Source organism: Haliotis rufescens, unplaced genomic scaffold (assembly GCF_023055435.1).
Source record: "Haliotis rufescens isolate VD_foot unplaced genomic scaffold, xgHalRufe1.0.p SCAF_152, whole genome shotgun sequence".
NCBI lineage: Eukaryota > Metazoa > Mollusca > Gastropoda > Lepetellida > Haliotidae > Haliotis > Haliotis rufescens.
Window position 1 is genome coordinate 203,878 of NW_025963838.1, and position 13,587 is coordinate 217,464.

At 41.5% G+C, this 13,587-nt stretch overlaps 1 protein-coding gene across 1 annotated transcript in view; it reads right to left on the reverse strand.

Moving 5' to 3' along the window:
- LOC124123815 (transcription intermediary factor 1-alpha-like) overlaps nt 1–12,371 on the reverse strand; it is an 80,923-nt gene extending 68,552 nt beyond the window's left edge. Inside the window, exons 1-2 of the mRNA XM_048396569.1 lie at nt 12,340–12,371; nt 8,539–9,596 (exon numbers count right to left, since the gene is read on the reverse strand). Coding sequence (XP_048252526.1) covers nt 8,539–9,595 — 1,057 coding nt within the window. The 5' untranslated portion in view covers nt 9,596; nt 12,340–12,371. The remainder of the gene's footprint in view (nt 1–8,538; nt 9,597–12,339) is intronic.
- Nucleotides 12,372–13,587: the final 1,216 nt, after the last annotated feature.

Sequence of the window (13,587 nt, forward strand, 5' to 3'; positions counted from 1 at the left end):
CACACTACTCGGAACAATTGGCAGGGACCGTATATTAGGGCCGACAATTCACTATGAAGAACTGATCCATGCCATCGGAACACATCTGTCATCTTCCAATGTTCTTGACAGTGTGTGTGCTCTTGACCTTACCATGGCGATGCATGACCAATATTCACATGGAGGTGACAGTTTTCTCCTGGGGGATTTTAATGCAGATCTACGCACACATCTTCAACTCCCTAGAAAAGACGTGCGTCATGTTTACAGAGATCACTCCATGGTCTCATTTCCGTTGTTCCTCTAGACGGGCAGTCTCAAAATACGTTCTCAACAAAGTTTAATCCTCCGAGAACGCTCACTGATGATGTGCTTGGAATATAGATTACCTCCTTGTGTGACGGACCATATGATGGTTTAGTTTGGTTTGGTTTGTTGTTTAACGACGCACTCAGCAATGGTCCAGCGATGTGACGGCGGCCTGTAAATAATCGAATCTGGAGTCAGCGAGCCTTACCACCCGATCCCGTTAGTCGCTTTTACGACAAGCATGGGTTGCTGAAGACCAATTCTAGCCCGAATCTTCACGGGTATGGAAGTCCATATGATGGACTTTAGTGTGCCCTACAGTGTGTCTGACCACTTGCCTACAGTAGTGTATCTCTATGTAGTCGGGTCCAGAAAACACAATGGTGACAAGATTACCTGGAAGAATGCAAGCAACGTTGACTAGATGATATATCGGTATCAGATTGAGAACCGTCTTCGAGAGACTTGTGTTGAGATGTCTCTGGAGGAATAGATCAACTCTTACAACGACTGTATCGTACATGCACTGAAAGACTCCTCAAACAACAGAATACTGTGCTCAACATATCCCGTGTACCTTAAACAACATTGGTAAAAAGACGACATAAAACCTCTCCATAACGAGAAGAGTGAGTGAGTTTGATTTCACGCCGATTTTTGCAATATTCCAGCAATATCACGCCAGGGGACACCAGAAATGGTTTTTATACATTGTTCCCATGTTGGGAATTGAACCCGGGTTTTCATCGTGACGAGCGAACGCTTTAACCACAAGGCTACCCGACTGCTCCCATATTGAGAAGATGTCACTCGGAAAAACTTCACGATACGGACGATGAACGCTATAGAAAGTACAAAGAAGCAAGACGTGAATCAAAAGATATCAAAACATTGCTCTCTTGACAGTCTGGTTTAAAATCTGTTAATAATCCAGTGGTGAAATTCATAAATTGCACACAAAAAGATGATGATGCACATCATCAGCATCCAGCTGCTCATAGATATTATTATGTATTGGTTTGAGTGTGAGTGAGTGAGTTTGGTTTAACGCCGCTTTTAACAGTATTCCAGTAATATCACGGCGTGTCAGCTTAATGTGTGAGGAAATCCCGAAGTTATGCAGGTCTTAGACGTTTACCATTTCGGTGAAACCCACGAGCACGGGCATGGTGCTGACAAACCTAGAAACATAATCGGGGCGAACCGGGATTCGAACCAACAATCATAGGTTTCTGGCGTGTCCAAGGGACGCAACGCTGCACAGCGAATCGCGGCACCTCAGAGGACTGGGCCACCCGTGCCCCCCAATGATGTTGGGAACACAACAGAAGTAGCGAAACAGTCATTGTGGACTTCAGGTTAATAAAACTCGACATTCACTAGCGATGCTGTCTAAATCCGTGGAAAATGAAGGTAAAGTGAATTGGTAAAATTTATTCAGTGATAGGCACTTTACTAGGTTCATGTATATGCGCAATTGGCGAACGAGTTTGCTATGTATGTACAAGTCCTTCTAAAGCAGTTATACATAAGGATAGATAGCTATAGATATGACTCAAATTTAAAACTAAGCCCAGTTCTTAAAAATAAAGGTAGAAACTAATTGATCTGAATTATCTTAAAGAAATACTGAAAGGTTTCTAACCTCGGCATGGAACACGTACCATGCCTTCCGTCAGTTTACAACACTTAACTATAAAACAGTATTTTACAAGAAGTCAATAAATATTAAACAACTTTTGAGTTATTCCAACTCCAATTCCATTTCAAGCCTGTTGCCTTGGAGACAAAAAAGTTCAACATAATATTGTTACAAAATCACAGATAATCGAAGACATAAATGTGATGTTTCCTGTGTAACGCCACACTAAGCAATATTCCAGCTATATGACGGTGGTCTGCAAATAATCGAATCAGGGCAGACAATCCATTGATTGACATCATGGGCATCGATGGTATACGATGACATGAATCAACCAAGTCAGCGATCCTAACCACCCGATCCCGCCATTCGCCTCTTACCACAAACGTAGTCGTCTTTTACGGCAAGCATGGGTTGCTGAAGACCTATTCTACACCGGCTCTTCACGGGTCAGATATATATGCATACATGTTATACAATCTCTGTGTATACATAAATCTTATAAGAAACAAGTGTACAACAGTACAGGAAAGTTAACCAATATTTCCACAATAACCAGGGGCGGTGGGGTGGTCCAGTGGTGAGAGCATTCACTCGTCAGACCACTAACACTGGTTCGATTCCACACATGCATGGGTAAAATGTTTGAAATTTCTGGTGTCCCCTGGCGTGATTTTGCGGAATGTTGTTTCAAGAGGCGTAAAACTACACTCGCTCACATATCAATAGTCATTGAAACATGCTTTGACTATGTTCAGGAGTTTCCTCCGTGGAAGCGAATGTAAGGAAACAAAGTCCCACTCTCATTGTTGTTGTGAAATTCCCTAAAGAAATGCTGGAGGCGCCTTTAAACATACATTTGATATTTTTCCTAAATACACTCAATGAATACAACATATTTAATATCAAACGAAAAAAACGTCACTCAATTACCAGTAGTTCAAAATTATCAACGCCAAAGGCTCTAAATAGACATGATGCGGCAATGTTGATTGTGGCACTATTTTCAGTGAGTAAGTGAGTATGGTTTTACGCCGCAATAATATAGGAGGTGGACACCTGAAATGGGCTTCACACATTGTACCCATGTGGGGAATCAAACCTGGGTCTTCGGCTTGACGAGCGAACGCATTAACGACTCGGCAACCCAACCGCCCCCCTATTTTCAGAACTTCTCTAAATAATCACCTGTATCAAATATATAATTCCAAGTGGTTTTATTTTCTGAGTTTATCTAATTCAGTTTGATAACTATATTTAACAACCCAACTCCTTGACATTCATATAGTGTTCATTATCACCATTACGACAGTGCCTTGACAATCATTGCTTTCTTCTCCTCTGTCATGTTGATGTCGCTGCCCACTACAAGTGTCATGCTGACAGTGAGGCGACGTGGGTTATACACCCCGAACATCGGCCACAGTGGTTGACTCGAGTCTACATTGTCTAACGTCGATATCACTTTATTCTCCTTCACATCAATGAAGACAATCTTCTTCCTGGCGTCATCATAGACAACACCGTAATGCAGTGTGTGTGATGCACCTACTGTGTTTGGGAGAGTGTCAGGCAGATGCAGTACATTCTCCCTCTCCTTCCATGTCTTCCTGCATATCCCGCCGTGTATAGTACAGTGGGCGACGGTCATGCTGTAGGAGCTGGGACTTCCACCTAGGCAAAGACACACGTCCCTCTGCTCCTCCTTGCACACACCAACCTCCAGGATGAACAAGTTCCCTATGAGTGTTTCATCCAGGCTGACCCTAGATTGCATCTCCCAGTACTGGGGACTGCCAGCCCGGGGGAGGGGGAAAGTGCTACATGTGCCCTTATACTTCTTCAGTCTCCCCTCCCCTGCAGGTCTGGTGCCCGACTTCCTGTTGACCAGGTCTCCTTCTGTGTTGATGTGAACTTTGTCGAGATTGACTCTGTCTTTGTCATACTTCAGGTGTGTACCTACAAAATATGAATGTAGTTTATTTGCGAATAAACATGAGACAAATATAGTGAAAGTTTCGGTCTATAATGATATTTACATGCTTGGAATTGGCAGCTAAGTACGCTGTCCTGATATATAAATAGCGTAATATAATCGCATTGCAGTTTACGAAAATATAACCCTATGTTTATTACATCTGGATCTATGATTTGTGTTTACATTGGACTAACTGACAATACTTTGACCCGAATGTAAATTTAGTTCTTAATGGGTCTGGTATATGTTTGTTTGTTTGTTGTTTAACGCCTCTATCCGCAATATTACAGCTATATGACGGTCTGTAAAAAAATTGATTCAGACAATCCACTGAATGACATCATGAGCATCAATCAACGCAATTGCATCAATCAAGTCAGCGAGCCTGACCACCGATCCCGTAAGTTGTCTCTTTCGACAAGCATAGTCGCTTTCTACAACAAGCATGGTTTGCTGAAGACCTATTCTACCCCCAGATCTAGTGAATGGTTCGTAAGTTATTATATGTATCAGCACGGTAGACACAAAACATTAACATTCAGTGATCAGACTTCATATAAATCTGAAAAAAGTGCAGTTGAGATTTTGAATAAGTAACACACAGGGATATTCAGAGGGCGAATAATCGCAATCACAGGCGTATACGAGTCAACGCGGTATAATGGGGACATGTAAATTACATGTCAAACAATGATAAGATCACATTGTCACGTGACCTGGTGTCGCACTGTCGGGGCTTGTGTACCCACGTGTCTCGGCGGGTTGACGTTGGGAGATAGTAGGCATGCAGCATTATCAGTACAGGACACAAACCATAACACAATAAACAAGGGACATTCTGTTAATTATGAGAAAAATTACCTCTACACTAAAATGAAAACAATGTCATCAATCCCCGCCAGGGGTGTGTGAGTGAGTTCGTTGGATTGAACGCCGCTTTGAACACAGTATTGCAGTTATATCACGGCGTGTCAGCTTAATGTGGGAGAAAAGCGAAGTGATGCAGGTCTCAGACGTTTACCACTTCGGGGAAACCCACGAGCTATGGTGCTGACAAACCGAGAAACATAATCGTGGCGAACCAGGATTCGAATCCACAATCATAGGTTACCCCCCCCCAATGGGGCACAACAGAATTTTGTTTGACTCGAATATTTACAGACCGGCGTTAAGCAACAAATAAGCTAACTCCAGTATTTTCTGAGAAAACATGTCTCCATAGCACACACTGTGCACCAAGTACAATAACCTTGATCAAGGGCCAGAAGTCCGTAAACATAAAAAAAATTGGACCAATTTTCGAACTCAGTCTTGACAAGTATCCTCTTGATAAATAAGACTGCAAACTTTCATTCGAGTGACTTCAGACGTTTCTGTGAAAACTTGTCCCCATTGCACTAAGATGCACTTAGTTGAAAAGCACGGAGCTTGGGCCATGACTCTCTAAAAGTATTAATGAGGAGACAAATTAGTGAACTCAGCCTTTAGAGACTTGCAAACTTTCATTCATGTAAAGTCTGTAGTTTCCGAGAATACGTGTCCAAATTAACGCAGTACGCACAAAGTTGAAAAGCATAGAGCAAGGGCCATAACTCTGTAAAAAATGAATTTACGACACCAATTTTCGAACCCATCTGAGGTCATGACCAGTATAATCAGTATGTAAATTTCTTGTCTCTGACTTAAATAGTTTTTGAGAAACTGTATCCCATTTGAGAAGCGGGCGGGAGGACGGACGGACGGCCTCCGTTCCAATATCCCCCACCCCACTTCGTGGCGTGGGATAATACACTCCGTGACATCATCCTATCGGCAATTTGCAGGAAAAACTAGCAAGGTTTGTATTTGCTGGTGAGACCCGCGGGTCTTCTATGAAAATATTTGATACACAGATTTCTTTTAAAATACTTATCTTCCTCATACCAGCTTTACCTCTTTTGAAAACATTGATCCTTATTTTGTATTCGAACCTTCATATGACGAGACAATGCCCAACTCTGCTTGTATTTGTCAACAAATCAGAAACAACTTAAGTTTTCCAGAATATTATAAGATAAGATGAGGCCTTATCATCCCAAGGGAAATTCGTTTTGCACAGTTGATTAGCACTAAATATTAAAAACAAGAATATATATGATATAAAAATATGTACATAAGAAAATAAGACACTAATATAACCACAAGTAAAAACATGTAGAAAATTAAACACTATCAATGTGACGACAAAGAATGTTATTTTAAAGTATATGTATTTATATCACAGCAATAGTAAACTGTAATAAAAGGGATAACGACAGGATAAGATTTATGTACAGCGAACTTTTCAAAAGTATTAAACATATAATCATTTAAAAGGTTAATACTGGCTGGTATGAATGATTTCCGGGCCCTGTTTGTTTTCACCATCGGCCAGTGCCGTCGACGGACAGTAGGTAGAATCTGATATTCGGAATGAAATATATCACTGCTGTCATTTAGTATCTTACGTGCCTTTTTGACAATTTGCTGCTCATAAATTTCGCCGATGTGTTGAAATATTGTGTACCTAAGATTTTGCTTGCTGTATTTAAAATTGCAAGAGGCAAGAGAGTAAACTGATTGAAAAAGTCCATTTTCCACCCTTGCCGAACCAGCCTTGAATTTCTGGGCTCGATCGTAGCGCCACCAGTGACTATTACGAATTATGCCCCTTCTATGTCCCGCCTGTTGAGACCGCCTCAATGGTCTAGTGGTAGAGCGTTCGCCCGGTGAGCGGAAGGTCCGGGGTTCGGTTCCCGGCCGCGTCATACCAAAAGACGTTAAAAGATGGTACTTATTGTTTATATAGAATTGGTATAAAAGATCACACGAACTGCATATGTTCAAATACACGTGAAAATGCATATGATTATCTCATAAGAAATATTGTTCATGACATACCTGTTGATGTAGACCAACTATTATACGACAATGCAAATCACGGTGTTACAGAAAATGAAGCTATATTTAAAGCAAACAAGAAATAGCCAAATAAAATCAGTACATGCTTACGAATAACACATTTTAACTGTGTTTTCACTACATGCACAGGCTATGAATATTGAAGAAGCAATATGATACTAAGCGGTCGCAAAAGAGAATTTGCAAAGACAGATTGTAAATAAAAGTATGTATCCACTTAATGGACTGATGTAGGTACTCACAATGCAGGACCAAGCGTCTGTCTGCTACACAGATCAGATGAACACAGCCTTCAGTTAGGACACCTGCAAGACAAACAACAGTATATCGTCCTTGAGTGTAGACTTAAGAGTACTGGGTCACATACCAGGTCACATAAATCTTTCCGAGGCAAGGGAGTAAAGGTACTTTATTAGTCCAGTTTCCACTCTTTACAGTTAGATAACTCCCTTGCCTCGGGAAGATGGCTCACATACTGCTGTGTCTTTTTATTTGCCAAGAAAAATAGAATTGTAAGCCACTGTCTAAAGTGTACATATCTAGTGTGACGTAATAATGTTCCACAGACAGGAAGTCAAACAAGACCATCACAAGTAACAAACCACAGATAGGAAGTGAAAACAGGACCATCACCAGGAACAGACCACAGACAGGAAGTGAAAAAAATACCAGGCCCAGGATCAGATCACAGACAGAAAGTAAAAATACGATCAGTACAAGGAACAGACCACAGACAGGAAGTGAAAACAGGACCATTACTTGGAACAGACCACAGACAGGAAGTGAAAAGACGACAATTACCAGGAGTAGACCACAAACAGGATGTGAAAACAAGACGAGCACCAGGATACATACCAATCAGGGTTTGCAGATGATCAATGGTTTCTGAGGCGACCTGGCAGGATTTGTCTTTCTCAGCTGGCATCTACAAATAAGAAAAGGGAATGGCTGCTCATGAAATAGATATAACCCAAATACGATTTATAGTAAGGATACATGCAAATAGTGGTGTTTGCATTGTAAACTCCTTCAACTTGTGACAGGAACTTCAGCTATATCAAGTCTGGACAAGACAAGCAATAGGGTAAAAGGGGGTAGATGTCTCTACGGGTTGCACATTTAAGTAGTATATAAACCAAACCCTTCTCTGTCTGACAACAACTATATAATCTCACCATTCTCTTCTCAGTGGGGGCGGTCGGGTAGCCTTGTGGTTAAAGCGTTCGCTCGTCACGCTGATGACCCGGGTTCGATTCCCGACATGGGTACAATGTGTGAAGCCCATTTCTGGTGTCCCCCGCCGTGATATTGCTGGAATATTGCTAAAAGCGGCGTAAAACCATACTCACTCACACTCTTCTCAGTGTGTGTGACAAAATGATTACAAACCAATTTCATGTTGTTTGACTTCTTAGATATTCAGGCAATATGGATGAAATATAAAACAAATGACTGAGGGCCTATGCCTACGTGTGTCCCTTTCTAATCAAACTTACCATTTCGTGTTTCTGTTCCAGCTCCGCCAAATAGTCATCATCAGTTTGTGTTTGCTTATCTGTAATTGTAGAAGCAAATTGTGAATGTTAAACAATGCTTTAATTAAATAGAACCACGAAACACATGAATCAAGTTAAGCAGAATTTGGGCACATATCATCAATAAAGCACAATAACTGTTTTAAGATGCATACCCTCAGGTGTTCCCCCTTCTGAATCTTCTTTCAAGGTAGTGATGTTACCAAATCCAGACATATCTGATTTCAGTTTTGACAAGCCATTGGTGTTGAAGACAGCTTCAGGTACATCATGTGTTTCGGGTGAAGCAGTTTCTAGGCAGGTCCGAGTCATCCCCTCAACAGTGGTCTCCAGCTGCAGGAGAACCGATTTTGAAGCATAGAGAAGACATTTTCGGATGTAACCTGAAATGTCGGTGCACCTTGCATGATGCTCTTCACATGAGGCTTCAAGAGCATGTAGAGTTGTCTTGGTTTCCCTCGTCTGACTTTCAAGATCAATCAGGAGTTCCTTCTCCCTCTGGTCAAGTTGTGATCTTAAAGACCGGAAGGTATGTTCTATTGTCTTCCTAAATCTGTCCTGTGTCCTGTTCGTCAACTGTGTATCTTGTCTGATACTCTGAAGGTGTGTTTGCTGACGAGACAGTAACGCCGACAGATCTTTGCCGTGTTGTTCAATCCGCTGTGTAACTCCTTCAGCAGCTTCATCCAGGTAACCAACCTCGTGATCCGCGTGCTCTCCTCTCCGGCACATGGAGCAGATACACATGTCGCAGCTTTTGTCAAACAAATCAAGCGGATACCGTTTGTGAATACTGCAATTTGTTTCAATTTCAAGGTTTTGCGGGGTTATATCCCCAAAGTTGTGCACAGCATGATTTCTGGAAAGTTTGAAGCTGCTGTGCATGTTCTGGCAGTATTCACAGAGGAACTCTTCACACTCCTGACACCAACACGCAGCCTGGTTCCCGTCATCTTCATGTGTACAGAGGAGCTCTGTGGGGCGATGTTTGACTGTCAGGTGGAATATTTCCTTCTGTCTGACTGCATCCTTCTGGAGACTTGTGTCTGTGAGGTTGACCTCCCTCTGACATGTGGAGCATGATATCACACCGCCAGCCGCAGATGTCACACACGTCTCACACACGGCGTGTAGACAGGGCAGTAAGTAGGGGACTGGACCTTTCAGTGTAAACTCCTGATGACAGACGGAACACTTCGGGAAGGTGTCCATTCTGAAAGACACAAAACAATACTGAGATAGATATGTCAATTGTATGTGTGTAAGATGCATAACCATGCGACGTTTGTATAGTGAAGCATCCAATTGAGTGTCTCTGAATATGTAGTATTTTTATCGAATTGGCTAATTACATGTTTTTCTGAGACCATCTATGCCATACAAGGAACAATCTTGTAATCATGTGGCCACTTGTTGCGTTGATCCGGAAGACAAACATTTTGTTTCTGTTGAGCTATTCTTCCTCACTCTAGTAGACTCGTTTCTCAGTCATCTATAGACACTTTTATTATTGATGAAAACACAAACTGTTGCCTTAAAACATGTACTTTTTAATTACATTTCTCCTATCACAATCAACCGTAATCATATGTTCATATCAATCCGATGTCACACATAATTTGGGGCACGGATGGCCGCGATTCGTTGTGCAAAGTTGCGTCCCTTGGGCACGCCAGAACCCTATGATTGTGGGTTCGAATTCCTGTTCGCCCCGATTATGTTTCAAGGTTTCTCAGCACCATACCCATGCTCGTGGGTTTCTCTGTAGTGGTAAACGTCTAAGACCTCCATCACTTCGGGCTTTCCTCCCACATTAAGCTGACACGCCGTGCTATAACTTGAATACTGTTAAAAGCAGCGTTAAACAAAACTATTTCACTCACACATAATTAAGACCAGTTAAATACATATCGTTTTTCAAAACGAACAGGAAGGGATTTTATTTTTTATTAGCTTACAAATATAAAACAAATAAGAACCTAATTGATAAATGCTTTGGTTAATTTGAATTGAGCGAATGATGAACATGAGTGGGTAAACAGTGTGAACATTTGAGTTTAGAAAGGTCCTCCCTAACAGTGATTAGAAAGTAAGGGTCACATACTGGTGGGGGTGGGTCAATAAAAATAATAAAAAAACACTGGGATGGTGAGGTAGTCTTGTGGTTAAAGCGTTCGCTAATGACGTTGAGTTCATGACCCGGGTTCGATTTCCAACGTTGATACACTGTGTGAAGTCCACTCATCTACACAATATGCAAGATGACAACGACACATAGGACAATTGTTTTAATGTAGAACACAACCAATTTGATCTGTGTCGAGTGTAGCATTAAACCAACATAATGATCATGCGTCCATAGAATAATGTGTGTATACTAACAGGTGTTATGAAATAAGCATCTATTCACCTTAAGGAACCCATTACTGCACACAAGCCCACGTGGTGCGCACAGTTCTAGAAACATTCCCCATTCATGTTCATTCAGATACAACGTACAACCAATAATCCAGGTGTTGTCAAATGGTTACTCGGTGATTTAACAACTACATTAGAATTACACTACAAATATCCACAAAATCAAACAACCGAAATCCAAATACATCAAACATCGCACTATTTTACGCAGCATATGTTGCATACTAGTATTCTTGATCTACTGTTCAATGAGCACCTATTCACCTATTCACCTTAAGGAACCCATTAATGCACACACGCCCAGAAACATTGTACTACTGATAAAGCAGAACTAATTCTTTCAGCATGCATTTGTGATCACAATAATAAAGCCATATTTTATTATCATCATCGCGGGATTTTATACACTTTATTCCTCTATGTAGAACCTAATATTAGGACCGTCTCTTAGGTCTGGTGGTCGAGCGTGCGCCCCGGGGGCGGAAGATCGGGGTTCTATTCCCGGTCTTGTCATACGTTAAGAGATGGTACCCTGCCTGGCGCTTGGCATTAAGAGAACCAAATCAATTAGTCGGCTGGGAGTCAGTATACAGTTTACTAGTGGGGTATTCATGTTAAACTGCGGCAAGGTCTCTCAGTTGGCTAGGACTATAAAATCGGCATTTGTTCGGACCAGTACCAGCAGCCACACACCCACACACACCCACCCACCCCCATCCACCCCCTTCCCCCCTCCCCAACACACACACACACACACACACACACACGTCGTTATATAAGTCCAATCATCTTAATAGCACACAGGCAGTAACCCCACCCTACCAGTTCACTATAACTGTTCTTTCAGCACACAAACACACGTCGTTGTATAAGTGTGCGACTATAATTGAAGTAAGAGGCGACTAACGGATCGGGTGGTCAGGCTCGCTTACTTGATTGATGCATGTCATCGTATCCCAATTGCGTGGTTCGATGCACATGGTGTCAATCACTGGATTGTCTGGTCCAGACTTGATTATTTACAGACCACGTCACAACGCGAGTGCGACGTTAAACAACAAACCAACAAAGAAACACAATAAGAAAGTGACAAAAAGACCCCAGATTCGATTATTTACAGACCGCCCTCATATAGCTGGAATACTGCCGAGTGAGGCGTTAAGCAACACGCAAAACAGAAACCACAAAATCAAACAAACAAACTTGTCGGTGTGGTGTGAGCAAGTACATGTCTGCACGTAACTCTACCTCTATTACACACGGCGACACGATTGAGCGTTTTCTATACACTACTGACAGGAAAGGCGTTTAATGGCTTGTATGAATGGAGCCCGACCTCGTTGTAAAACGAAAGTAGGTATGTGTGTCAGTCAGCTAACACTAATATCATGTCTATACCTTGTAGAATAGAGGTACAGGTACAACCTTCAGCATCCTGGTAGTATCTTGACATATACATGTAAGTTTGGAGCTGAATATCAAACAGTTTCCTGTGTGTAGAGAGACACACGGAGAGAGACGAGAGACAACACACTCACCTGGACAGGTAACTTCCTTCACTGTTGACACGCAGGTCACTTCCGGGCGATGACGCGGGAAAAATGTCAAGCGTGTTAGAACTGATATAAATATCTACGTCCACAATAAAAATGACAGTGTCCATTTCTTTTATGTGTGATTACTGTGTATGTATTAACATTGGGAAAATGTACAAAGTTTACATATGTTTTATCACGTTACATTCCACATATTAAGGTTTGGAAATTGTGACATAAATATAGAATACTACACGAGCTCCCCTGTAATACCTACTATTTTAAACGAGTAATAGTTATCATATCTGACCTATTCACGAGTTTCATAAAATTGGTCTCACACGGGAGCGAGTTAAGTATTTTATTGATTACTTGCCGCTTATACCTTTTTTTAAAAATATCACGGTCGTTTGTGAATACAGACATCTTCGCGTTCCAAATCATATTGTTTGTTTGTTGTTTAACGCCGCAACCAGCAATATTCCAGCTGTATGACGGCGGTCTGTAAATAATCGAGTCTGGACCAGACAATTCGGCGATTGACATCATGAGCATCGATCCACGCATTTGGAATACGATGACATGCATTAACCAAGTCAGCGAGCCTGACCACCCGATCCAGTTAGTCGCTTCTTAGGGCAAGCATTGGTTGCTTAAGACCTATTCTACCCCTGAACTTGATGGGTCCAAAACTGTTGCTTGAAGCCACATCAGCAGGATGGCAGCTTTTCGCGGCTACACCGTGTGTTATAGACATAAGCACAGCCCAGTGAGTTTCTCAATGAATAATATTATACACGGCTAGCAGATTCATTGAAGCAAAATTCTCTTGCTCTCTCTTTTGGATATATTTTTCCAAAATTTAATTGCCCATAAATAAGGGTGCATATAACACACGTGTGCGTATTATACTGAATAAATAAGTCTTCCGTACATTGATCAATCGGAAGGGGTGCTAATTGGGATTGTTCACTAGCCAATATATTAGCAAATATCGCCGTGGGCGCTTTTTAGAGCGGGGCGCTTATTACGTCGAATACGGTAGGTGGTTTTGACTGACAAAGACACCCGGTCCATGTTAAGTTTTGAAAACTTATATTGCGAGAAATAGAGACATGAAAATTTCGGTTTGTTTTTCTTTGTTAAATATGAGAAATCCAGATTGTTCCATCAACATTATTTGTACTGATACATATATTTTATCTTGGCTTGATTACCAATTGAAGTTGATTCCTTATAATCTTTTGTTTT